The sequence below is a fragment of the Mastomys coucha genome, unplaced genomic scaffold, assembly GCF_008632895.1.
Source record: "Mastomys coucha isolate ucsf_1 unplaced genomic scaffold, UCSF_Mcou_1 pScaffold21, whole genome shotgun sequence".
In the NCBI taxonomy this organism is placed as follows: Eukaryota; Metazoa; Chordata; class Mammalia; order Rodentia; family Muridae; genus Mastomys; species Mastomys coucha.
This window is the reverse complement of record NW_022196904.1, coordinates 38,102,554-38,128,611: the sequence shown is the minus strand read 5'-3', so window position 1 is coordinate 38,128,611 and position 26,058 is coordinate 38,102,554. Positions and strand designations below refer to the sequence as shown.

At 45.5% G+C, this 26,058-nt stretch overlaps 1 protein-coding gene across 9 annotated transcripts in view; it reads left to right on the top strand.

Annotated features, from left to right (window-relative positions):
• Window positions 1-26,058, top strand: part of Sergef (secretion regulating guanine nucleotide exchange factor) — a 199,264-nt gene that overhangs the window by 110,056 nt on the left and 63,150 nt on the right. For all 9 annotated transcript variants that reach the window (XR_004123041.1, XR_004123039.1, XR_004123038.1 and 6 more), the window contains one exon: window positions 17,817-17,853. Coding sequence is in view for 5 of the 9 variants with exons in the window: in XM_031386709.1 (XP_031242569.1) it covers window positions 17,817-17,853 (37 nt within the window). In the remaining 4 variants the exon portion in view is untranslated. The remainder of the gene's footprint in view (window positions 1-17,816; window positions 17,854-26,058) is intronic.

Sequence of the window (26,058 nt, the reverse complement as noted above, 5' to 3'; positions counted from 1 at the left end):
TTATGGAAGAAAATGCCCATAGAAGCACAGTTCTGCATCAATGGCCACTCTCAGGATGGTAGAATGTTTTCTGGTGGGGGCCCAGGAGACTTCATGAACTTAGATTGCACTGAGTGAGAAGGGTGACAGTTTTTCTCCAGAAGGGGAACAGGAAGGGTGTGGATAGCAGACACTCTTGGGGGGAAATGCCTCCTTGGTGACACCAGGGATCAACGGTGTACCTTCCACGTTGGAGCACGGACGTGGGGGGAGATTCAGTGAGACACGAGGCTGTTCCTTGATGAACATTTAAGTGTCTGACTGGAAGGTTCATGTAGGCACAGGGGAGCCACTGGCAGGTCCTGAGCAGTGGAGCTGTAAGCCTGAGCTGAGATTTACAAAGGTTACCTTAGACCCAGAGGATTGGAGAGAATTGGTAGCAGGGAGAGGAAAAATGCTAAGAAGCTGTTGCAATCATCCTGGACACATGTTCTCGGGGCTGAACAGCCCAGTGGCTGCGAGGAGAAAGGCAGCAGGAGGGCAGAGCAAATGGATGCGGAATGGCAGGACTCAGCAACTGAGGAGACAGAGGAGGCGACTGTAGGGAGGCCATGGCGGCAGGAACTGATGCCCGATGATTTGGAGGGCAATAACTGTAGTTTGAGCGTTGACACTTCTGTGGTGCTTAGTGTTCAGCTGCCACCATTCACAGCCCCTCTGGTGTTCCTCCTATTACACACGTGCCTGCCTTTTATGGGCAGCTCTGAACGTCTGATGGACCCTCCATGCCCCTTCATATACCCTGAGTCCAGTCCCCCTTGTGTGTGCCTCTGCGCACGTGGGACGAGCACCTGGAGGCTGCGATCGATGTAACTTTGCAGTTAATGTTTGGGTATTTATTTATGGGAGAGGAAGCACTTGGAGTGACCGGAAGTCTGCTGACTTCCCCGCCAATCTCCTAGGTAAAAATCCCCAAAGCATTGGCTCAGTAAGCTAAAAAGGTTCCTAGAAAAGGCAGCTTACTAATAAATGCGCCAGAAGCCATTAGGATGTAGCAGATATGAAAGCCAGCTGTCGTAGGGAGGTAGAGATGGTTGGATGGAATCAAATCTAAAAGCACACCCAGCTGTCAGAGCTGAGATTGATGTCTTATGGGTGTTAAGGACAGCTGTCACGTACTGAATGCTTTCTTGGTGCAGCTATTGCTGTGAGCACTTTACGTGTAGTAATAAACTCAAGTCTCATGCAAACCTAGCAAAATAGCAGCTATTACTATTTCTGTGTTTTGGGTGTAGGAACTGAGGAGGCAGTTTGTCCAAGGACATATAACTTGTACATAGTGGAGGCAGGATTTGAACTCAGACCTTTAGTACGTACCAAGGCCTACATGGTTACCCATGCTATGTGCTACCCGTTGGCTACCTTCCAGCCAACTTTAGGCCATTATTAATGCAGACATTAAGCCGTTCTCAACTGCTATTGCCATCTTCGCTGTACCCCTTGTGCTGTAATGGTACCTGGCATAAAGTCTGTGTTCACTAAATGCACATGGAGTGAGTGTCCTTCCAAGTCACTTTCATAATGAGAAGAGAAGGTGGGCAAAAGGGTCTCATGGAGTCTCATTGCTGTGAGGTCAAGGGTAACTTTGAACTGGGATGCTTCTGCCTCCACCTTCTGAGTGCTGGGGTTACAGAACGTGTATCCTTGAACCCAGCTTACATAGTACTTACGGTCAAACCTAGGGCTTCGCGCATGCTAGGTGGCCACTGTGCCAACTGAGCTACATTCTCAGTCCAAGGGAGAAAAGATTTAAAATTTTATTTTTATTTTATGTGTATGGGTCTTTGTTTCTGTGCACCGTGTGCATGCTTAGCATCCCTGGAAGCCAGAAGAGGGCATCTGATCCTCTGCAGTGACAGGTGGTTGTGAGCCACTATGTGGGGGATGGGAATTGAACCCAGGTCATCTGGAAAAGCAGTTTGTGCTCTTCACCTCTGAGCCATCTCTCCAGACCAGCTACTCCAAAAAACAAACAGCAAAAGCACAGTTGTGTTGTTACTGGCACAGATGTTATATTACTGAGGAGGTGTCTTGTGGTGATATGACTCCTCCTCTACTATAAGTCTGGACATATCACTGAGCATGTCTGGAATAAAACCCCATGGTAGTTGGCAGATGCAGTAACGTGTTGTTCATGCAGTCACTACAGCTAACACACGAAGAATTAAATCCAGACCATTTACAAGAGTTGATTTTCTTTTCTGTATAAATTTTTGTTAAAGAAAAGTTTTTTTTTTTTTTTTTCGAGACAGAGTTTTTCTGTGTATCCCTGGCTGTCCTGGAACTCACTCTGTAGACCAGGCTGGCCTTGAACTCAGAAATCCGCCCGCCTCTGCCTCCCAAGTGCTGGGATTAAAGGTGTGTGCCACCACCGCCCAGCAGAAAAGTTTTTTTTTAAAAGCAAAACAATTTGGGGAAAATGTTCCCTGATCTCTCTGTGGTTTCACACTTCCCTGTTGTTTCCTGGATCACACAGGTAGTAGATGAAAGGCTGACGAACCTGGGTGTAAGCACCTACATACCCAAGACATAACTACATCTGAGTGATGACGTTCACTCGTCAGGACAGTCTTCAGGGTTATCACTGTAATTCCTGGCCAAGTTCACAGATCAAACAAGTGAGGGGACCAGGAGCAAACCTGCTGTCACCTGAACTAGTACAGTGGCTTTCTGACTGACTGCAGAGCCAGGTCCTAATGTCAGGCAGTCTTCTGCTTTTAGTTCTTGGTGCACCGGGCCAAGGCTGGTAGTGTGTGCTGACAGCGTTAGATTAGAACTGTGGGAACAAACAGTGCATCCCAAAATATTTGACCTCTCTTGCAGGGAACATGGGTTCTGTTCCCAGTACCTACATGGGGGCTCACCGAGGTCTGTAGATCCAGTTCTGGGGGATCCAAACCCCAAACCTCTTCTGGTCTCCCTGGGCACCAGGCATACATGAAAAGCACATGCCTGCACTTATACATGTTTATAAGATAAACATAAAATTTTAAGGAACGTATTTGACCTCTGGCTGGGGATAGCTGATGGGGGTAGCTCAGCTGATGAAGTACTCCAGAGCATGCTGGAAGCCCTGGGTTTGATCCCCAGTACTGTATAACCCAGGTGTGGTGGCCTGTGCATGTAATCCCAGAGTTTAGGAGGTAGAATTAGAAGGATTAAAAAGTATCAAAAAAAAAAAAGAGAAAGAAGTTGAATTATTGTGGATGTGCAACACACCTTGACCTATATTAAGAGGAACTTGAGGAGAGAAATGTATGTGGCAGGGCCTTTGGAAGGTTTGGCTTGCCCATTACAGTGTGTTTTAGGGTTTCCATTTTTGGTTTTGATAGATTGTTTACCTCCTATTCGGGAGCTTAGTGTGGCCCCTAGCCTTCTCAGAGTGGAGAAGAAGAAGCACACATAGAGTGGTTTGTCTCGTGAGGTGGTTTTCCTGCCCTCCAGTGTTGCACTGAGGGTTCAGGAGGAAGCAGGAAAGTCCCAAAGGAAGTTGGTGGGACTGGGCAGTTCTTTGCCCCCACGCCCCACGCTTTCTTTTGTCACTATACCTCAGGTTTGCCAGTCCCTAGAATTTCAAGTTACTGGAGTCCCACAGCACCTACTTCCTCTGTTGCCGTCCTTCACTCAGCTGCTGGGGTCTGTTTGTTACTTTATCAGTACATCTGTCCCTTCTTGTTGATGAGCAGTATTCCAGAATGGATGAACTACAGTCTACCAGTTTTCTCAAACTGCCTAACAGGTCACCACTTACAAGAGTATGTGTTTATCAGTTGATAGTTGTGGAAGTCAGAAGTCTGAGTGGGATCACTTTTATTTTCAAATTATGGCTTCAAAAGACTAAAATTGAGGTGTCAGGTAGAAGCTCTAGGGAAGACTGTGTTCCTGTGTCCCTCAGCTAGCAGGCAGCTTGAGTTCCATGAGACTACAGGAGTGAAATCTCGCTCCGTGCTATCAGCCTGTGGGCATTCACAGCCCTTCCCGTATGTCTGTCCTTTCAGCATTGACCTGTGATGTTATGCAGTGGAGGGAGTTATTAAAAATCACAAAGATATAAGGCTAAGTACGTTTATGATTTTTGTGTTGGTCCATACAGAGGAAAACAAGTATTACGTGTTTTCTGTCACAGTTGGAATCTAGATTTAAAAAGAAAGTCAAAGAGTAGAAGGGTTACTTGGGAAGAAGAACAGGGTTCACTGGTAGCAGGTTGGAGATCAGACTGCGCATACACGTGCACGCAGGTGGGGAAATGTCAAAGTTTTGTACAACTACTGGGCACTGATTTAAGTTACAAAATATTAACTCCTGATAACTTTACTTTGCTCATGACCTTGTGTCTGGAGGTTAGGGGCAATCACATTGAAGGAGAAGGGGAAGGAGAAAGAGAAATGAGCCCCGCCCCCAAGGGGAGAGGAAAGGCATTCTACAGAAGAACCTGCAGAATGGAAGGAGTCCATGCAGACATCATGGAGGATGCAGTCTGCCGCACGCCTTAGTCAAGAACCCATTGTGACACGGATGTGTCATCCGTCAGGAAGAAGGCATTTTGCATGTCGTAGATGTGTAGCCAAGAATAGAAACCAACAGTCTACAACTTTGTTTTGAACTGGGAAAGTTGAAAAGTCACCTTACTCGACCAAGAAGGGGGCCTGTGAGAATCACTTGGCCAGGAGCTGCCCCACAGGCAGCAGTGGGTCTGGGGGCAGAACAGTAACATATTTGTCTGCTGACTTGTGGGCTGTGCCCAGACAGAACTCAGTCAGGCTGGGCCACTTCATTTTTAATCTCAGAAAGAATGTGACTTTAGGGTCTGGCCTTAGAGATTCTTCTCTATTTTAATTTAAATGCCAATGTGCTGGCTGAAGATACAGGATAGCAGGTCTACAGCTTGCCTAATGTGCAAGAAACTCTGGGCTCTTACCCGGTACTACATGAACTAGGCACTACACGAACCAGGCCTAGGGGTACATGCCCAGCACTCAGAAGGTTTGGACAGGAGGGCCAGAAGTTCAAGGTCATAAGGTCACCCTTAGTGACATAGTAAGTTTAAGGGCAGCCTGAGATACAGAAGACCATGTCTGGGGGAGAAGGCAAAATAATGCTTTCTCACCATGAGGCTCCTCAGGGTGTCACATGTCACAGACCCTTTTGGGTAGCACCACATTCGCGTGTCTTGCCTCTCACTGGCAGTGACCCCACTGAGCTCAGCTAAGCATCTGTAGCAGAACCGAAGATTCTTGAGCCTTGTGCACAAATGGTCCATCCCTGCACATGCCTGTGGTCTCATGGAGGGAACTGAGATAGGAAGGCAATGTGCTGCTACCCCTGGTACCCTACCAGCCCGCTTTCTAAGTGCCCCCACCCTGTGAGGCCATCCAGAGGCTTTCCCTCAGGTCTTATGAGATCTTCCAGCTACGTCTCAGGGGGGCATTCTGTTAGCTACTGAATTTGAGGTGTCAACTGAATTCACCCATTATTTACAGAAACCGTAAGATGTATGACAAGATCAGAGATACACTCAGTGCATTTTGTTAGCATCTGTGGTGGGAGGTACACAGATAGCAGATCTCTGATTAGGACCTACTGCGTGCCAGGCACTGTGCGAAGCTCTGAAGACAGGGATGAATAAGGCCTTGCTACTATCTGTACAAAATGGTAGACATATGGGAACCACTTAGTGCCAAGTGGAATAGTACCATCTCAGTAGCAAGGCCCAAAGAAGGGAACAGTTGCTTCGGAGGTCATTTGGCCACTTCTTAGCTATGTGCTTTTAGTCAAGGTGTTTACCCTTATTTCTCAAGTAATCTGTAGAGCAAAGCTATAACAAGTTAATCTAGACAAAGTACCTAGAACAGAACTTAGTTAACTAAAATCAGCAGTCCCTTTCCTTGCATGTTCCCTCTCTCCTCTGCCCAGAATTATAACAAGCTGAGGACCCAGCCTGGATTGGTGTGCAGGGGCAGGGTGGTGGGATGCTGTACATGAAATTAGCATGCAAGTGTTTGTGGTGATTCTACTGAAGAAAGAGGCTGGAGAGTTGTGTTCGACACTCAGGATTCTAAGTAGGAATTTGGGCTTGAGCAGTGGAACACAAAGTAACCCACATGGACTTTCAGAAGAGCATGGTTTTTTCTTTATTTATATTTCAAATGTTATCCCCTTTCCCTGTTTCAACCTCCCTCCCAGAAACTCCCATCCCATCCTCCCTCCCCCTGCTTCTATGAGGGTGTTCCTCCACCCATCCAATCAGTCCCACCTTCCCACCCTTGAATTCCTCTACACTGGGGCCTCTATCGAGCCTTCATAGGACCAAGGACCTCTCCTCCCATTGATGCATGACACAGCCATCCTCTGCTACATATGCAGCTGAGTCATGTGTCCTCCTTGGTTGATGGCTTAGTCCCTGGGAGCTCTGCAAGCTCTGGTTGGTTGATGTTGTTCTTCCCATGCGGTTGCAAACCCCTTTCAACTCCAGAAGAGCATTTTTGGCAGAGGTGGGAGAGGTTGGGTGAAGCAGAGCACCCAGGAAACTGTGGCAGAATTCCAGGTGGGAGCTAAGGCCAAAGCCACGGTCACCACCTCTCTGAGAATGTGAAGGCTGAGGGAAAGATTCAGTTCTGCATCTGGCCCACACACCTGTAGGACTGTTGTTGGTAGAATGTTGGTTTGAGCCCTCATTTGTCCCATGTAGCCATAGATCTTAATATCCTGACATCATGTTCTGCCGTCTAACCTCGGATTCATCCAGATAGCTACATGCATGGTGTTGAGCTGGAGTTGGGTGAACACGCGTGGGCAGCTGTGGAGCCTGTAGAAGGAGAAGCTGCCTCACAGGATGGGGAAGCTGCTGAAGAGAGGCCCAGTATTTAAAATCACAGCAATGAAAACTGCCTCGTTATCGATTGCATATAAAGGCTGGCCATCCAGGAAGCTGGGAGGATTTCTATTGATGTGCTTCAGCCAGATTGGATTCTCTAGCGAACATGATCTCTTTTAATCATTTCAGTCTTGTCAGGTAAATATCACTATGCCCATTTTACAGGGAAGATTACAAAAATTACAGGTCCCACATCAGGGTCAGACAGCTTACTGATGATAATTGTCAGGCCATGGACCACGCTTTGTCCCTGAGCCTCAATTTATAAAATAAGCATCATAATGAAACAAACCTAAGGGATGATTTCTGCATCAGAGGAGATGTTCTATAGGAAAAGATGTCACACGGTGGGAAGGAGGAAATTGTTCCTTGACACCAGGAGCTGGGCCTTGGTGTTGCTGTGAGCTGACCAGCAATCCCCACTCAGCCCTAAACTGACCTAAACCATTTCACAGAACATCGACACCAGACAGACCACTTTGTAACCATGGTAAAGTGAGGCGAAATGAGACCTTCTATAATTTTGTTTGAACACACATGAACCGTGACTATTCTCCCTGGTTGTTGGTGTGACCTCATGATTTTCAAGTAAGATATATAGAAATAAGTATATATGCAAAGGTAAATTGGGGGCCTGGGTATAAGCAAAGAGCAGTTTCTGCATATGTTTTAAGTCATCACCAGATTCTTCATGCCCCAATGCAGTACGAATGCTATGTAAGCTTTGCTCATATGGTTCGCCACATGTCTACGCGTTTGTTTCCTTTAAATCCTGTTTGCTTTGTGTATGGATGTGACCCTGGAGCTTGCTGTGAACCGGCTAGCTGGCCAGCTTGTGAATCCCAGGACTCACCTCTCTGGCCCCTTTCCCCTTGGTGCTGGGTACAGCTGCCTACCAGCCCACTCAGCTTTATATAAATGCTGGGGATCCATACCCAGGGTCCCATGCTTGTAGCAGACACTCTGACCACTGAGTCAGCTGCTTGGCCACATCTGTGTCTCTTCCAGTCAGTGTCCCTCTGCCTCTGTGGCTGGCCTTCGTAGTTCCCCAGTTCCTTCAGTGATGCCTTTGCTGGTTGCTTCTCTCTGCCATCCAGGACACAATCCTGGGTCATGTTTGCATTTAGTTTCTTGGCGTTCTTTAATCCAGGACAGCTTTACTTTGTCTTCCTTGACTGTTGTGTTCTAAGCGTAGAGGACAGTTCCGCAGCCACGTATTATGTCCCTCAATTGCTTTTACTTGATTTTCCCTCCTGATTAGATTTCACCTCTGCCCTCTTGGCAGTAATACTAAATAAATGATGGCATGCCTGCCTTTAATACATCCTTAGAGGGAAATCTGATTTGAGTTTGCCCATTATTAGTGATGTTCACTCATGTCTTCAGGCGAGGTGCTGTCTTCCCCCTTCTTTTCTATGAAGCCACCATCTTTCCCCTGTGCAACTAACTAAACAGTGATTTGTGAGGAGATGGCTGGGGCAGTGTAAGCTGGCCATTCTTCCTGGACTTTTGCTCGACAGTTTTAAGGTGAATTGACAATTCATCCCTGCATTCACTGTTATTGTAATGGTTGTAAAACTTTTCTAAATCAATTATTCTTTTTATTATTTATAACATCCAAGTATAAGGAAGAGCATTCCTTACTTCTGTATTTATTACCCAGTATGTATTCATGAACTTTTGTTTTATTCAATGTATTGTAAGTGAATATTGTCATTATTCATTTTAATGCTCAAGTTCCCCTTGGCCCCAGCTGGTAGGACCCCTTCAAGGTGGCTCCTATGTTGTTTTGACATCCCCATCACTCTGACTTTATAAGACCCCTTTGTCACCTTACTTCTTAGCACAGAAGTAAGTGTTCGGTTTCCAGTTGTTCTTTCCTTGTCCTGACTCTGAAGTCTGCCATTTCTTCAGGGAGTCTGATTTCTCTTAGTGAAAAAGTATTTAGGATCTGAGATGCTGCGGGCAGGGGTGACAGCTTCTAGGTAGTTTTATACTGGCGTAAGCAGCCTACATGTGTCGGGATGGAACTGTGATTTCCTATCATGCCTTGGCCTCTGGTCTGATGTATAGGGCTGCTCTTTGCTTCCCCAGGTCCATGTTTGTGTTTGCTCCATCAACAGTGGAATTCTTGTTTCCAGCAACATTAATATACTTTTCCATCTGCACACTCCAGCAGTGTATGCAAAATCTCTTCAGAACCCACATATGTATCCTATGGAAGCAAAGAACTTACTATATAGTTTAAGATGGTTTGTGTAGTTTTTTTTTTCATTTCTCTGGTTTTCTTTCTTGTTCATTTGTCTGGCTTTTTAATTTTTCAAGAACAAAGGCAATTACTGTTATGTGGGATTACTTGAGATTATAATTCCAGAAAGCAGATGCACAAAGTCTTGAAAATCTATGTCCATGATGTTTTTAACCAGAGAGCACCAAGTCAGAGTCCTGTGTTCAAAGGCTGCTAGGATTAGCTTCTCCCTGTTCCTCTAAACAGTTATATTTGTAATTGAAGTAAGTTTTGCCTATTTTATGTTTATATTTTGTATTTTGTTTATATAAATTTGTGATTGCCTATGTTTGGCTTCTTCTAATATTATTTTTGATATTCTATGAATATCAGTAATTTTTTTTCCCTGCTGTATGAAGTCTGTGAATTAGTTAGTTTTCTGTTGCTGTAGTAAAACACCATGATACAGCAACTCATAGAAGGAAGAGTCTATTTCTGTAAACAGTTCCGGAGAGGTAAGAGTCCTGGGGGCTGGAGACATAGCTCAGTGGTTAAGAGCACTGGCCTCTCTTCCACAGGATCCTTGTTCAATTCCCAGCACCCACATGGCAGCTCACATCTGTCTGTAACTCCAGTTCCAGAGGCTCCAACTCTCTCACACAGATGCATACATACAGGCAAAACACCAATCTACATAGAAAAGACTCAGTCATGGCAGGGAGATGTGGCAGCAAGTGGCAGGCATGGTGGCGGGAAGAGGAAGCAAACACAGGCTTACAGCTTGAGCTGCAAGCAGGAAACAGAGAAGGACCAGTCTTCTAGCTCTCAAAGCCCATCTCTAGTGGTATATTCAACAAGGCCACACCTCTGAAACCTTCCAAACGGCACTATCAGTGCGGGACTTACAGGGTGTCCTCCTCAAGCTAGAACCACCTCCTTTCCCATGAGTACCAGATGTTGAACTCTGGGCTTTATGCATGCAAGGCAAGTGCTATCCCCTGAGCCACATGCCTAGCCACTATAAAGTATTCTGTATGAACCACATTTTTCCCTGTTACACCAATGCCAAATCTTTCTTTAAAATTTTTGGCTTTGATGCATGGGAGCCCGGGCCTTGTGCTCTATTACAGAGCTAGACTTTCATTTCTTATAAGTAATGCACTATGAATACTCTTACACATGCCTTTTGATGTAAATAAGCACGTATCAGTTTGGGACACTTGTATGTTCTGGTAAATGTAATTATGTATATATACATAGTTTTTCAGCTTTAGACAATATTGCAAGATAAATTTTCAAAGCAGCTATTGGATTTCACTCCCGAGGACAGTGTGAGACTTCAACTAGTTCACATCTTTACCAGAACTTGGTCTTGTTAGTCTTTTAATTTTGTTGTTGTTGTTTTTTGGGTTTTGTTGTTGTTGTTGTCATTCTTTGAGGTGGGGTTTCTTTGTGTAACAATTCTGGCTGTCCTGGACTCACTTTGAAGACCAGGCTGGCCTTGAACTCACAGACATCTGCCTGCCTCTGCCTCCCGAGTACTGGGATAAAAGTTGCATACTATCACACCTGGCAGTCTTTTTCATTCTAATCTATTGTGGAGACTAGGGCAAGGTTAAACATTTTTGAGAAGCACACTCTACAGCAGCGGTGCTCAACATATGTGTTGTGACCCCATCGAGGGTCCAATGTCCTTTTCTCAGGAGTCACCAAAGAGCATTAGGAAACACAATTATTTGCATTATGACTCATAACAGTAGCAATATTACAGTTATGAATTGGCAATGAAATAATTTTCTGGCTGGGGTCACCACAACATGAGGAGCTGTGTTAAAGAGTCCCAGCGTTGGGAAGGTTGAGGACCACTCACTGCCCTACAGAGTTTGCTTGTCCCAAGGCTATTCATTGCTTGGAGTTTAACCAGGCCACTGTCTTCTGCACACAGTTCCATGCTGTTCCCCAGGGTATGATGACACACCTTTACCAAATCTAGATATATTGTTGTATTAGGCTCCTTCAATCTGCAAGGATCAGAGATCCTCATATCTAAGGATTGTGGTGGACTTTGGTATAGAGGGAAAAGCAGGTGAAATAAGTGTCTTATGAAAGAGTCACAGAAAAGTCCTTCAGGACCAAAGCCAGCTCAGAAGCTTAGCCATTGGCCCTCCCTCAGACAGAATGCTCACAGTGTGGTGCTTTGTGGGATAGAAAATATATATCTCAGAAGCATTTCTTTAGAACGAAGTTTTATTCTGCAGATAGTAGTGTGCTAGTGTGGGGTAGTGAGGAAGTGTTTAGGATGCATGAGATGGGTCTGGTTGGTAGTATATTTCATTTTCAGAGAGGCAAAGGGGTTTGCCCCGCCAGCACATGGCTAGGGAGCAATAGTGCCCGCTTTCAAATCCAGGTTTTCTCATTCCTTCTCCAAAGCCCATTTTTCACTATTCCCATACTGAGTCATGAGAGTATTGGAAGTTCAAAAAGAGATTCAACAAAAGCAAGTTATAGCTGAGGCAGGAGGGGAGAGGAGCCGAGCCTCCCAGGAGCTGAGATGGTGTGTGTGTCTCTTGGGTATGAGTATGGTACAAAAGCAGGAAGGGACTTGTCTTGTTGAGCTAAAGCCATAGGAAAGGAGAGACAAGACTGAAGATTTTATTACCATGACAATGTAGAACTTAAAAAGGAAAAGGGAGAAACAATAGAGTTATGTGGGGCTCTTAAAAGCCTGGGCTGGAATGGAGAGGACTGAACAGTACCCAGGCCACTTTGAGACTCCCTGAGCTGCACAGCTAGTGGGCTCTGGAGTCTGACTAGATGCAAGGCAGAACCTCACTGTCCCAGGAAAGTGTCTTGAGACAATGAGCTCTGACATGCATGACCTTGACTGTCCTGTTGGCCAACCCTACAGAGCTGTCCTTTGGTGAATTGGTTCCTCAAGTAGTCAATGATAGATGGGCATATATTCTTCTGGAATGGCAACCAAGTCTTGGAGGAGTGGGCTGCTGGTGGAGGAGCTGAGGTGCTGATCACAGAACAGGACAGCTAATGCTTAGGGTGGAGAAGTAGGAGCTTACACAAGGGAACCTTACTATGGGGACACTGATGGTCCTCCTGTACCTTACCCTGTTGGCTCTACTGAAGTCCGTTTACTGAAGTAAAACTTGGTAGTCCTGCCTTGGGCATTAATGCCCCACTTTGAAGAATTACTAAGCCTAGTCCCTAAGCTACAAAAGGCATGGCAGGCTTCTTTAAAACCTGAGATAATGTCTCTCAGTCACTGTGAGTGTTGCAGTTCAATTACATTTGGCCTCCTGGAGAGGACTGTGCAAATGTACTGAACCCGCAGGAGGAGGAGTCATTGAGAGTCACATCTGACATGTCTCAGGAAGTCTTAAGAGGGGTCTTCAGAGTAGCTGCTGCTCTCTCTTCAGCCAGGTAGGGCTTGAAGGGGGGAATGAAGTTACTGAGTCGGCAGCTGGCCAGGGCTCCCAGCCAGAGGCAAACAAGCAAACTTCTTTCACTATCCTGTGGTCACATTGGACCTGCTTCAGTGCGGGTGGTGCCCACCTGCTTCTGTGTTGACAGGTTCCATCCCAGGGTCTTGAACCTTGAGAGGTGAGTGCTTTACCTGTAAGCCCCTAGTTTACATTTCTTTAGGGATGCCACCTTAAAGACTGTGCCCATACATGCTTGGGACTATTTTGTGCTGACTTTCCCCCTGTTCCTGTTATCTTGGTATTGCCCCTCACTCCATGCCCTGCACTTGGGCTAAGAACAGAGACACTAGGCAGGGAGTCAATTGGATGATAGAGGGACTGAGGTAGGAAACATGGAGTGCCTAGCTGGAGCTGCAGGCTGGGTTTGGGGGTTGATGTTTGAACAGTTCTCTATGGCTTACCTAAGTAAACAGTGGGAGACAGGAAATTCCAGTCAAGGGGAGTAGAATGCATATGAGCCTGAAATTACATGATGTCCTTAGAGAAAATATGCATCATGACTGGAAAAGAGAATACATTATACAGTTGAGAGTTTATGAGAGGTAAATATGTACCAGCTCATCTGGGCCTTATAGGTAATTACCCTCCCAGAAGAGTGGAAGGGCAGCTGCGGAGGGTTTTCAGTAGAGGTAGAATTTGTGTGCAAGAAAGGAAGACCATTTTATCTGTCCTACAACATTTCCACAAGGCAGACGAGACACACTGTCATCTTTTAATATCTGAGAACATTCAGGGCCTGGAGGTTAAAAGTCTTGCCAAAGATCTCAGGAACCAGGTAGAGAGCCCAGAAGGTAGAGGGCTTCCTGGCTTGGGATCTTTTTCCTGGCACATAGCCATTTTTAACAGTCTTCTACAAAATCGCCTGCTGCTGGGCAGTGGGGAGATGCTGGCAGCAGTAATATGGAGCAAATGGCCATTGATGCAATATCACTGAAGGAGTGTAGTGCGGGGAGTTGTGGCATGTAGTGGTCGGGATTCCCACCTAAGCCAGAGCACAGAGAGGGAGAAGCCATGGGAAGGAAGCTCCACGCTCCCAGCTCCACACTGGCACGACAGAGCCTGTCCATCCGGGTCTTACTCATGAATGCAGAACCTCAGCTATATTGTGATGCTAGCATCTGTCAGTGGCTGGCCTGGAAGCTCCATCCCTAATGGTGGCCGGCTTCAAGTCTCTGATCAGGGCCACCGTCAACCCCCAGACAAAAGCCCATTGCCTTTCTGTGTGTTTCTTAAATCGAAGAGGTTTGCTTGTTTGAGGTAACATGAAGCAGAGGTAAAGGGCAGTGGCTTGTAAATGAGACAAACCCGGATTTTACTTCTGCTGCTGCTGCTGCCTGAGTAACTGAGGAAGCCACTGAATATGTATGAGCCTCGAGCTCCTCATCTCTAAAATGAGCAATGCCAAACATACCTGGGAAGATGTCTGTGCTGATTAAAATGTGCCAGTGTTTCAGAAGCGCCTCGGAGCACAGCCTGGCACACACGAGTCCTCAGGTTATGGTAGTTTTAATTACTGTTCTTATCACTGTCACCACACCACTATTGCTGTCACCGTAGAAAAAGAACATTCTGGAAATAAAGACTGGTGGGAACAAAGTTCCTACTCGTATTGCTACCAGGATGTGATTGCCCTGGTAATTTACCTCTGTGACCTTTGAGCCCCTCCCCTAGATCTAAACATATAAAATTTGTAGTCAGTTAGCTTTTTTTTTTCCAATGTGGAGGGAACTGCATTATAATTTTTTCTTATTTTTAATGGATCTACTTTCACCTCCCCCCCATTACAAGAATTAGTGTGTAAGACTCAGAGAGAGCAGACAGGTGCTGTCAACATTCTGATGTCTCTCCTTGCAGTCATTCTTATTCATGTTTTATTACAGAGTAGATAATGTATTATGGATACGACTTTTATGTGAGTTCAGATGATATTTGGAATATTTTCTTAGTGTAAGCATCATTTTCCTAGGCTGCTGAATAGTCTGTCAGATAGCTCTGCCGTCATTTACATACATATTTGCTTATTGCTAGACACCCAAGTTTTTTCCCTGTTCACCAGTCTAAGCTGCTCCCTATAACAAGCAGACTTAGGGAGCCAGCCTCAGTATAGCTCGGAAGCTTATGGTGAACTCTCATCATGCCTCTGGTCCCCAGGGAGTTACCGTGGACAATGACAACTCTCCTCAAGCTTAGAGACAGTCTAGAGCAACTTACCAGCTTCTTTGCCACCCTCTCTCAGAGTCCGTGCAATAGTCTCCTCTCCCAGGTTGAATGTGGCACAGGGAACCCCATCTTTGTGTAGGGCAAGGCCTAGGAGCCCAAGCTGCCCTTTTCACCTCCAGCCTGCCTCGCTGAAATGCTTTGAGCCCTTCCTGCGATCAGAACTCTCATTTCCACTTGGGCATCAGACAGGAACCTGTCAGGGTATGAGGGCCACAGTTGTACTAATCTTTGTAAATGTATTAGATTTAAAAGTACTTTATGTTTATGGGTTCTTTGCCTGTATGTATGCGTGTGTCCAGTGCCCATGGAAGCCAAAAGGAAAGGGCAGTCATTCCCTAGAACTGGAACCTCAGACAGTTGTGAGCCATCATGTGCTTACTGGGAACTGAAACCAGGTCTTCTGGAAGAGTGGCCAGTGCTCTTAACCACTGAACCATTTCTCTAACCTCTCCAGTCTTTTTTTTTAATTAACAAATATTTATGTTTTATATACATATACATCCACATACTTATGTGTGAGTGTGTGTGTGTGTATGTGTATGTGTGTGTATGTGTGTGTGTGTGTGTATGTGTGTGTGTGATGTACAACATGAAGTTTTGAAGTAAGTACACATCATGGAATGGCTAGGTCAAGATAATTTATGTATCGTCTCACATACTTGTCATTTTTGTGTTAAGAATGCTTAAAATATACTCAGCATTTTCATTTTTTCCCTTTTTTCATTTGTATGTGTGAATTCATGTTTGCATGTATGCAGGCATACATATATGTGAGTGTACGTGTACACATGTGCATGTGTGCCCATGTGAAGCCCTGAAGTTAATGTTAACAATCATTTTTCATTATTCTTACACTATATTCACTGAGGCAGGGTCTCTCAACCCAGCTTGTTCTGGGGATCTGTGGTCTCCATCTTCTGAGACTGGAATCACAAGCGGGCTACCACGCCCACCTGGTGTTAATGTCGGTTCTGGGAATCTGAACTCCAGGTGGTGCTTACACAGCATGTTTTAACTTCTGTAACTCAGAGGTAGCAGAATTCTCTCAAGAATGTAACACACTGTTATTCGTCACAGTCATCAGTGGGCTATAATCGGGATGAACCTAAGGAGCATTCTGTTAAATGAAATAAGCCAGGTACAGGCAGGCTAGATCTCATTCTCATGGAATCATTCCTGTGCCCAGGAAAGTTCTCACATTCAGACTTGCCCTGGAACCCAGGACAAATCATTTCCTCTCTGTCCTGGTAACATGGCTGACACCCATGGCTCCTCCCACATCAACATCCAGAGTAACTGCTCCCTTTCTCAGGCCTGGGATTAAAATGAGCATCCTGATGCTGGTCACACATGCTTCTCCAGAGCACTCCGGGGGCCATCTCTGCCTTTACATCCCATCACTTCCTCCTGACAGCTGGCAGACAATGTAGACACCGAGGGGTAGACGTACCAGTGTTTGGGAATTCTGGATTCAAACCCTCACGACCCGCTGCCCTCTCTCTCTGATACTTTCTTTCTTTCTTCATGCACTTGGCATTTTTATTCATTTGTTTGTCAGATGTTACCTGAGCCCCAGGCTCTGTACATTTCACGAATGAGTTACAGAGGTGAGACTCATTGTGTTCTCAGGCTCTGTGAGACTAGCAGAGACCAGAGGAAATACTAAAAGACAAGATGCCTGCTGCAGTGTGGTGGTGGATAGACAGAATTATTCCCATCAAGCAGAATGGCAGCAGTGCCTGAGCCAGCCTAAACGCTGTAGCCAAGGAGTTCAGTGGGTGCTCTGAGGTAAAAATGAATACAGCCTTTTATGTAGGCAGTGAGGAGAGGCCATTCTGGGTGGACGAACAAGCCTGCACTTGAGCACAAGAGAATACAGTGCATTCAGAGGCCACAGGGAATCTGGGCTGGAAGGAGAGAGAGACAGAGCAGAAACATCCATTCCACTGACTCCTTGGCTTATTTTATCACTAAATGTGATGATCATTTTAGTTCAGCATTTGAAACCTGTTATCTTTATTACTATATCTTGTTGGTTTTTTTTAAGTGATGTGTACATTACAGAAAATTTGAAAAATGTTTTGGGTGTGGCAGTACCCTCCTGAAATCTCATCACTTGGGAGCTAGAGGCAGGAGGAGCGGCAGTTTAAGGCCAGTTATAGCTCCATGAGACCCTGTCTGTGGTTTTGTATGTATGGGGTGCTAGAGAGATGGTTTGATGATTAAGAACCCTGACAGAGGACCCAGGCTCAATCCCAGCACCCACATGATAGCTCACAACTGTCTGAAACTCCCATCCCATGGGATCACCGCCTTCTTCTGGCCTCTGTGGGTACTGCATGCACATGGTGCCTAACTGTGTGTGTAGATAAAAAAAAAAAAAAAAAAAAAAAAAAAAAAAAAAAAAACCTACACCAAAAATTAAAGTGAAAAAAAATTAAAAAATAAAACAGGTTAAAAAATTTAAGTAGGGCTGGTGAGATGGCTCAGTGGGTAAGAGTACCAACTGCTTTTCCAAAGGTCCTGAGTTCAATTCCCAGCAACCACATGGTGGCTCACAACCACCCGTAATGAGATCTGATGCTCTTTTCTGATGAGTCTACAGCTACAGTGTACTTATTTACAATAATAAATAAATTTAAAAAAACTTAAGTAAAAAGAAGAAACCTTGAAAAATAAAAAGTAGAAAGAAGAGATCACTGGTAGTCTGCCTGGCTAACAACAGCTTTAACATCTTGGTGCATTTCCATGCGATGTTTTTCACAATGACTTTTCACATAGCTGTGAATATGTAATTATAATTATAACCCTCATGTATGAAGCTCCTTTCTATATCTTTCGAAAAGTTGCCAAAAAATGGATGTGCATGCCATTATAAAATAACCATGATCACAAAGTATACTAGTTGAGATGTCTATATTTTTTTTCCTAATAGCATATATTTTCTTTACTTTTACAGATTTCTTGTGGCTCAGAGCACAACTTGGCAGTAATTAGTAAGTAATCTTTACACTGATTACAGTTGATTGTGAAATCCATGTAACACAATTAGAGAAGACTCATTGGGGAGCCAAGCTTGGTGGTGTTCATGTGTCCTCAGAAGCTAAGCACAAGTTCCAGGCCATCTGGGATATATAGTGAGAGAGAGGGTCGGGGCAGAGGGGGAGAGTTGGGGAAGATTTTGGAGACATTTTTGGTGGCAAATCACTTAGTAGAAGCGTGTTTTCTGAACACTTCAGCCTATTTCACTGAGCATCTTCTGAAGGTGCCTGAGCTTGCTCCTGCCTCAGAAAATGATATTTAAAGACCTAATTCACAGGCTCAAGCATCATGGATAGGGAGACATAAAACTGAGGAATGAGCTGGATACTTCTGACTCTCTGAGCAAACCCATTCTAGAAAGTTCTTTCTTCTTGGCCTGGCTCTGTCTTTGGTTCTCAGTCCTTGCTGCCTGGTGTATACCTGCATCAGGGAACTCCCACTGGGGCACAAACCTGGCTCATTAAAGCTTCCTCTTAGCTGGCCTTGGATGACACAAGTTCTTGACTGCACCCATGAGTAACTCATTCAGGAAAACTGTCTGTTACTCTTTAGAGTCAATTTGGGCTGAAGAGCACAGTATGGCAGAACGGGGCTCCTTGACCAATCGCTGCTCATGATCCATTTACACCCAACATGATTCCACATGTACACGTGTGTAAAGTATATATAAATGAGACATATATTGGCAACAGCTCATAAAAAATTATTTAAAAAACAGTTCTTCAGTATACATTAGCTTTTACTATTAAATGACAAAGCAGGCTTGTGTACTAATGAGATGTGTGTGTGTGCGTGTGTTTCTTTTTGCATACAGAGTTAAATCTTGATTGAATATTTGATATTATAGAGCATAGAACATACTCAGAGCTGTCAGTGCTCAGAATAGCACTTCACATAAACACCCAGTGCAGGACAGCGGAATGTTTAAGACCATTTCAAACAGATTGTTGAATGTTCTATCCTAAGTGTAAGACAAAATGCATTTAGTAATTTGTAAAATTTTATTTAGTTGATGTTGTTGTGTGTGTGTGTGTGTGTGTGTGTGTATACATGTGTAGGCACACACGGCACTTGTTTCAGGGATCAAAACTTGGGTCTTCAGGTTTGGTGGTAAGTGCTTTTACTCGCTGAGCCATCTGGCCTGTTCTGTTTAATGACTTTAAAAAAAGCAACTTAAGTCACCACCTCATATAGCAGCCTTTAAAACCAAATACTCTAACTGAGCACACCCAGAGATACACCACTCCAATCCCGCTGAGGCATGGCAATAGGGAAAACATAGGAAACATCTTTGTTCTCCTAATTTGACCATCATGCTTCTGTAAGAGCAGAAAGTAATTTATGTCACAGCGAGTCTGAGCCTCAGTGTTTTGGGAAGTGTTTGTTGGCCTTGTTATGCATTTACAATCAAACCTGCAGTGAAGTCACATGATACAACATGGGTGTCACATGATATAAGACGGGTGAGCGTTGCCAGTAACCTTGCCTTCGTTACATATTTGATTTCGAAATAATCTGTTATTGTTGTATGTTCAGAAATCTTTTACTGCTGCCAAATTCTTCACAACCCCCACATTTAGTCACTGTAGCCCATATGAGGTTGTCACCACAGTTTAAGAAGCTGGGCATCACAACTTACAGTGTTGTGGCAAGGGGCCAGAGTTCAGTGCAGGCTTCTGTACTAGTGTGAACTCAGACGAGGTGCTTAACCTCTCGGTTTCCTCATCATTAAAATAGAGGTGGCAACGGTACCCAGCGCATAGTGTTGATGTGATACAGTATGGACCGCTCCTGCGGAGGGCCCCAGTTTGGTTCCCAGCAATCATGTCCAGCGGCCATCAACCACCCGTACACCTCCAGGCGATGCAGTGCCCTCTTCTGGCCTACGCAGACACTGTGTTCTCCTTACAAACACACTTGCAGATAATTAAAACTGGAAGTAAAAATCTTGAAAAAAACTGTTAAATTTTTTTTTTTTTAAGAAATGTTAGTTGCTGTCATTTGATGTGATTTCCCCCGGGGGTGGGGGTGGGGCTGGGTGCTTTCTTAGGCTCCCCTTCCCCTCCTGTGAATTGGAAGGGTTAAGACCCTCCAGCTGAGTTTCAGTACTCCTTACCACTCACCCCTGCCTGCCTCCTGACAGTGGTCTATCCTGTTCCCTGTGTCCTGCCTCGACTCCTGGCTTCTAGAAGGGAAACCCTCTGTGTCCCCTCCCCTTTCTTGCCTGTTCACAGCACCATGGATAGCGCCAGACTCTCTGCAGAGCCATAAGCACTCTTGTCTAAGCTAAACTGACTGCTGCCTAGGATTGAGGTGGTCTGAGGCACTGTTGGCTGGCCCCGGTGTCATGTGCTCAGGGGTGAGAACCAAGGGCAGCAGGGAAGGGAAGCTGCAGGCAGCAGTGGAGACCAGAAGAGCTGGAGCCAGAGAAAGAGCTAGAACATGGATTAGCAAAGCTGCATGCCTTGCAGCTGGAGCAAGTACTTTACACAGGAACTGCCGTGGTCCGGCCGTAATTGAGATGAGCTAAGGAGAGAATCTAAGGCTGCCCTTTAGAGGGAAGTTGTTGCTGTTGCTGTCTCTATACATGAAGCACACAGCTCAGCCACAAGAAAGGGCCCAAGCTAGCAGAGGCTGGAAGCTGACCAGCAGAGGCAGCCTGGGATGCGGAAAGAGCAGAGTCCCAGGCAGACTGATTAAAACCCACCCCATTTCCCTCCTCATCCATACCATGGGGGTAATGATCCTAAACTATTGTGCACATTAGGCGAGATAAAGTTGACAAATTGCCTCCTGTGTATATTTTTTGTTTCTGATCTACCTTGGCATGGGGAAGTGGTAGAGAACTGTTCTAGTGAAGTATTTCTTTGTTGAGAGAGCAACTTGAAGATATTTTGGGAAAGAGGTGTGCCGTGTTATCTGGATGAGGCTGTGAGAGCCGGTGGTAGGGAACTGGGCAAGAGTTTGAGTCTTTTGAAGTCAGACATGGTACTGCGGACAGAGCTTAGAGGTAGAGTGCCTGCCTCATATGCATGAGGCCTAGGGCCTTGATCCCCAGGACCATACACAATAAAATATAAATATGAGTAAATACATAATTAAGCTGGGTGTGGTGGTACATGCCTGTAATCCCAGTACCTGGGAGCCTGAGACAGTGAAATCACTGGAAGTTAGAGACCAACATGGTTTACATAGCAATGACCAAGCTGACCAGGGCTATAGAGTGAGACTCTGTTCCACCCCACTAAAAGTAAATGAAACAATAACAGAAAAGCAAGTGTAATTTTAAATTATTTATTCATCTATTATGTGCACTTATGTGGGCCTTTGTAAGTACCATATGCATGAAGGTACCAAAAGGTCAGAGGGCATCAGAACCCCCAAGGTCCCCAATGTGGGTGCTAGAAATGGAGTTCAGGTCCTCTCTAGCCCCACAAATATAATTTTCATTTTGTCCTTACTGCCCAGGCTCAGCATGTTGAGCAGAGAGTCCAGGACCAGGACAGGGAGGCCCACAGTATTCTCAGACGGCCACCTGCTCGGGAATTGAGAATCAGAGGTGCTCTGGAGTAACAGTCCCCAAAGGGAGCCCTGCAGAGTGCATGCTTTGCAGGCAGAAGTAGCAAGAAGCTGCTGCCTGTTCACCCTGGTGGGAGGCCAGCAAGGCAGGCTGGAGAGGAGCCCTAGCAGCCTGAGTCCCTGCTGCTCTTCCCCCAGCCCCACTGTCAGTGTAGAATCAGATCCCTGCCTTCTGTCCAATCCCAGCACCGTACCTGGTACTGTATGCCATACATGACAGACTTGCAATACTTCCAGAGTAGGCCGGAATGGAATAGAAAGAAGCCAGACTTTGCTCGTGGACAGGAGCCTTAATGGCTAACAAATGTGTATCAGATCACACAGCCTGGAGAGAGAAGTGAGGCAGAGAGGGGTGAGGGGATGGCGTGGGGGAGTCTTAGGGGAACGAACACAACAACTCCACAAGGTGCATGTGCTCTAACCACTATGGACCGATGCGACTCAGAGGTGAGGTGGGTTAAACAGGTTGCTCATTGAAGGGAGGGGTTATAATTAACTCTAAGGGAGACCCAGGCCCCCTGAGAGCCATAGTGACTGAAGAAAAATGTGTCTTCATCCTGGATGTCCATGTCATGGGCAGAATCCGCATGTAGCTGCAGAGGCCGTGGTAAGGTGAGTCCTGACCCTGCCTGGGATCTGACGTCTCAGCAGCCCTTGGGATAGTGCCAATCCACATTTGTTCTGAGTCAGAATTCTGCTACCCACTTCCCAGAAAGGGACCCAGTCTTTGCCAGTGCAGCCCAAGGCAAGCCTCTTGGCCTTCACTTTCAATTTCCTCCAGAAAAAAAGAATTGTATGTGGTGACTTTATCTGCATCTAGGTCTATATCCTCCTTTGGCAGTTTGGATGAGTTCTTCCCTTAGTTTCCCAATTAAGTCGTTCTTGGCATGGCTGGTGCTTGCTACCCGGCCCCTGTGGTGAGGCAGGATGGCAGGTGGTGTGAGTTCCTGCCTGGGAGGGGCTGCTAGATCTAGCCCTGCGGGTGCTTAGATGACAGCTAAGGAGAGAGATGAGGCCATTGGCTGTAACTGGGTTGCCCACTCAACCTCCTGCTTCCTGCAGCTACCCTGCCCTGCTGAGCTGGGTTCCCGGTTATAGATAACCTTGCCAACATGGTACCCACCCCAGGAGTGGGTCTTCCTGAGTGGTGTAGGCATGCCAAGATCCTACCTGCTCTGTGTCTGCGCATCATAGGTACCTTGTGCCCACTCACCTGGCTCATTTGCCGCCTTTTTCATTTCTTTTCATCCAGGATTTCCCTCCATAGCTTCCATTGTAGACATCATTGGCAGAGATGTGCAAAGTCGCATGACCAAGCTGCTCAGAGACCCTTGCTAGGAAGGTAGCTCAGTGAGCCTAGGGCTAGCCGTTCGTTCTAGTTGCTTTTCTTCTTTCTACTTGACAAAGCCACTTGAGGAAAGCAGAGTTTATTTGGCTCACTGTTCCAGGGATACAACCCATCACGGCAGGAAGGGATGGCAGGCAGAAAGGAAGGGCAGCTGTTCACATTGTGCACAGGAAGCAAAGGCTGCTAAACACTCTGGCTCAGCGAATTTCCTCCTTTTCATTACGTCTGAGATCTCAGCCCATGAAATGGTACCACCCACTTCTAGGTGAGTGTTCCCACCTCACTTAACCTAATGTAGACAGTCCCCGTAGACACACCCCAAGATTTGTTTCCATGGTGACTCTAAATTCCATCAAGTCAGTAGTCATATCTTGTGCTGGTTGGCTAGCCAGCCTTTTCTATTCAGTGGCCTCCAGGGCAATGACAGACATTGTCAGAAAAAAACAAAGTGAACAGCTCCTGGGCATTGATATTTGAAGTTGTCTTTGGCCTTTATGTGTATGTGCACCCAGAGGAGCACATACATGCATATGCATACATAAAAAGAAGTGGAGGCAGGCAGGCAGGCAGGCAGGCAGGAAGAGCTGGCTACATTGCCTTTCTCCACACTCCACACAGACCCTTTGAAAAGGACATTATTGGTGATGGCATTCTGGAGCACAAGGCTTGCCAGACAGCCTTTGTTAAATAATTGTCTATTGGCAGGAAGCATGGTCCCCACTTTCCCTAGCAAAGCCTGTTCTTGTACCAAATTGAAATGATAGTCTGTGCATCACTTTACTGGTGCTTTCCAGCGGATGAACCCTTGAACCTTTGTTAGATGTATGGTGGAGCGTTTGACCTTGGCCTGACACCCATCAAACAGGGCCCTGTCAGAATTTAATAGAGAAAAGAATGTAATAGAGAACAATTACTTTTTTATTTTTATTTTATGGCACTAGCAATGATACCTTTGAACCCTAGGGCTTTGTAGAGTGCTCTGAGGCATGTTCAAGCCTGTGTGGTCCTCTGCAGAGTGTGATAGGCAGGCTATAAATGTCTTCTCTGATGATGCATTTGATCTTCATTGCTAAGTGATGAGTCAGCACCACCATGGACATTGTTATGTTACTGTGGGAAATAACTGCTGACATTCCAGAAGTTATTATACAAAAATTTATTTTAATTTTGCAATGTATTACCAAATTTACCTCTGAAGGATGATACTTTTATTCCAACCAGCAATATGCAATAGTGCTCTTTTTTCTTTTCTTTTTTTTTTTTTTTTTGTAGTGTCCCTAATAGAGGGCAGTAAAGCTTTGGATTTTTGCTAGTCTGATGTGACAGTTGAACAAATATTCAAGGTGGCTTTTAAATTAATTTGTGTTTTGTTTTGAGACAGAGTCTCTCTCCATAGCCCTGGCTGTTCTGGAACTCACTGCATAGACCAGGCTGGCCTTGAACTCACAGAGATATATCTGCCTACCTCTGCCTCCTGAGTGCTGGCATTTAAAGATGTCCATCACTATCTCTGGCTTTTTTTTTTTTTTTAACTTTATATGTATGAGTGTTTTGCCTAAACATATGGTTGTGTACCACGGGCTTGCTTGGTGTCCCTGAAACCCAAAAGAATGTGTTGGAGTCTTTGAAATTGGAGTTGTAGAAGGTTGTTAACTGGCCTATAGGTGCCAGGGATCCAACTCAGGTCCTCTGTCAGAGCATACAGGACTCTTAACCACTGAGACCTTTTAATTACTTTTGAAGCATAACATTTACAGATGGGCAAGATGGTTCAGTGGGTATAGGTACTTACCTGTAAGTCTGACAACCTGAGCTTCAGACCCATGGCTGACTTTGAGCTCCAGAGACCTGGCAACTGTAAGTTGTCCTCTGACCTCCACAAGTGGTACACACACACACACACATACACACACACACACACACGCACACCACATAAATGAGTGTAACATTTGAGATGGGTAACCTTGGTAGTCAGCCTAGTTGGGTTGGGGAGTAATCAAGCAAATTCCAAGGCAACTGGCTATGTTCCTAAGTGAGACTGCCTGTGAGGTGTTTCCAGAGACAATGAGGCCATGGGGGGAAGGCAACTGGCTATGTTCCTAAGTGAGACTGCCTGTGAGGTGTTTCCAGAGACAATGAGACCATGGGGGTTTTTGACCTCATGAGCAGTTGAGTCCATTAACAGATAGGAGGTGATAGATCTGTGGGTGGTGAGCCTTGCTTAGAGGAAGTGGTGTCTTGAAAGGGTTCTGAGGGGTGAGGTCCTGCCCTAACCACTTTCCTGTTACTGTCCAACCTGCTTCCTATCAGCCACAATGTGAGCTGCTTTACTGTGCCCTCCTTGACCCAATGACTGAAGCCTTGAAAATCATGAAGAAAACAAATTCTTTTCTTAAGTTATGTGTTGGGTCACAGCACTGATTAAACCTATAGAACATATGTAACAGGTTTCAATCCTAAGGCTTTAGATTAGTGACTTTTCACACAAGCAGGTACCTAAGAAACTACCACCCAGGCCATGACACATGGCATTTCCAGCACCTCAAAGGGTGACCTCATGCCCTACACCAGTCAAGAATTCTGTCTTCTTCTGTCTCTAAAGATGATATATGTCTGTTTGAAAGCCATATAAAGAAAGAGCATGCTGCAGCTGTTTGACCAGTACATCGTGTCTCTAAGAATTATTCTTGCTGTATACAGCAACAACTCTTTTTTGTTGCTTGGTTAATATTCCTCTCTGTGATTGTATCGCATCATATTTATCCATGTAACTCTTGCTGAACATCTGAATTTCTATCATAGGGATTGTGAGGAAAACTGTTATGAATATCTCAGAGATGTCTCTTGCATAGGTGACTAGAAAGAACATCTGCAGACCATGTATTTAGTCATAGATCCTGTGATTTTTGGATGAGAATGGCCCCCAAAGGCTCATATGTTTGAATGATTGTGCCCTAGCTGATGGAGCTGTGTGGGAAGGATTAGGAGGTGTGGCCTTGTTGGAGGAGGTGTGCCACTGGGTGGACTTTTCTTTTTCAAAATCCCAAGCCATTCCAGTTAGCTTTCTGTCTGCCTCAGGGTGGTTGTCTCTGCAGATAGGCTGTCAGTGACTGCTCCAGTGCTGTGCTCCCTTCCTGCTGTGTACTGTGCTCCCTGCCTGCTGCGTGCTGTGCTCCCTGCCTGCTGCTGTGCTGTGCTCCCTGCCTGCTGCTGTGCTGTGCTCCCTGCCTGC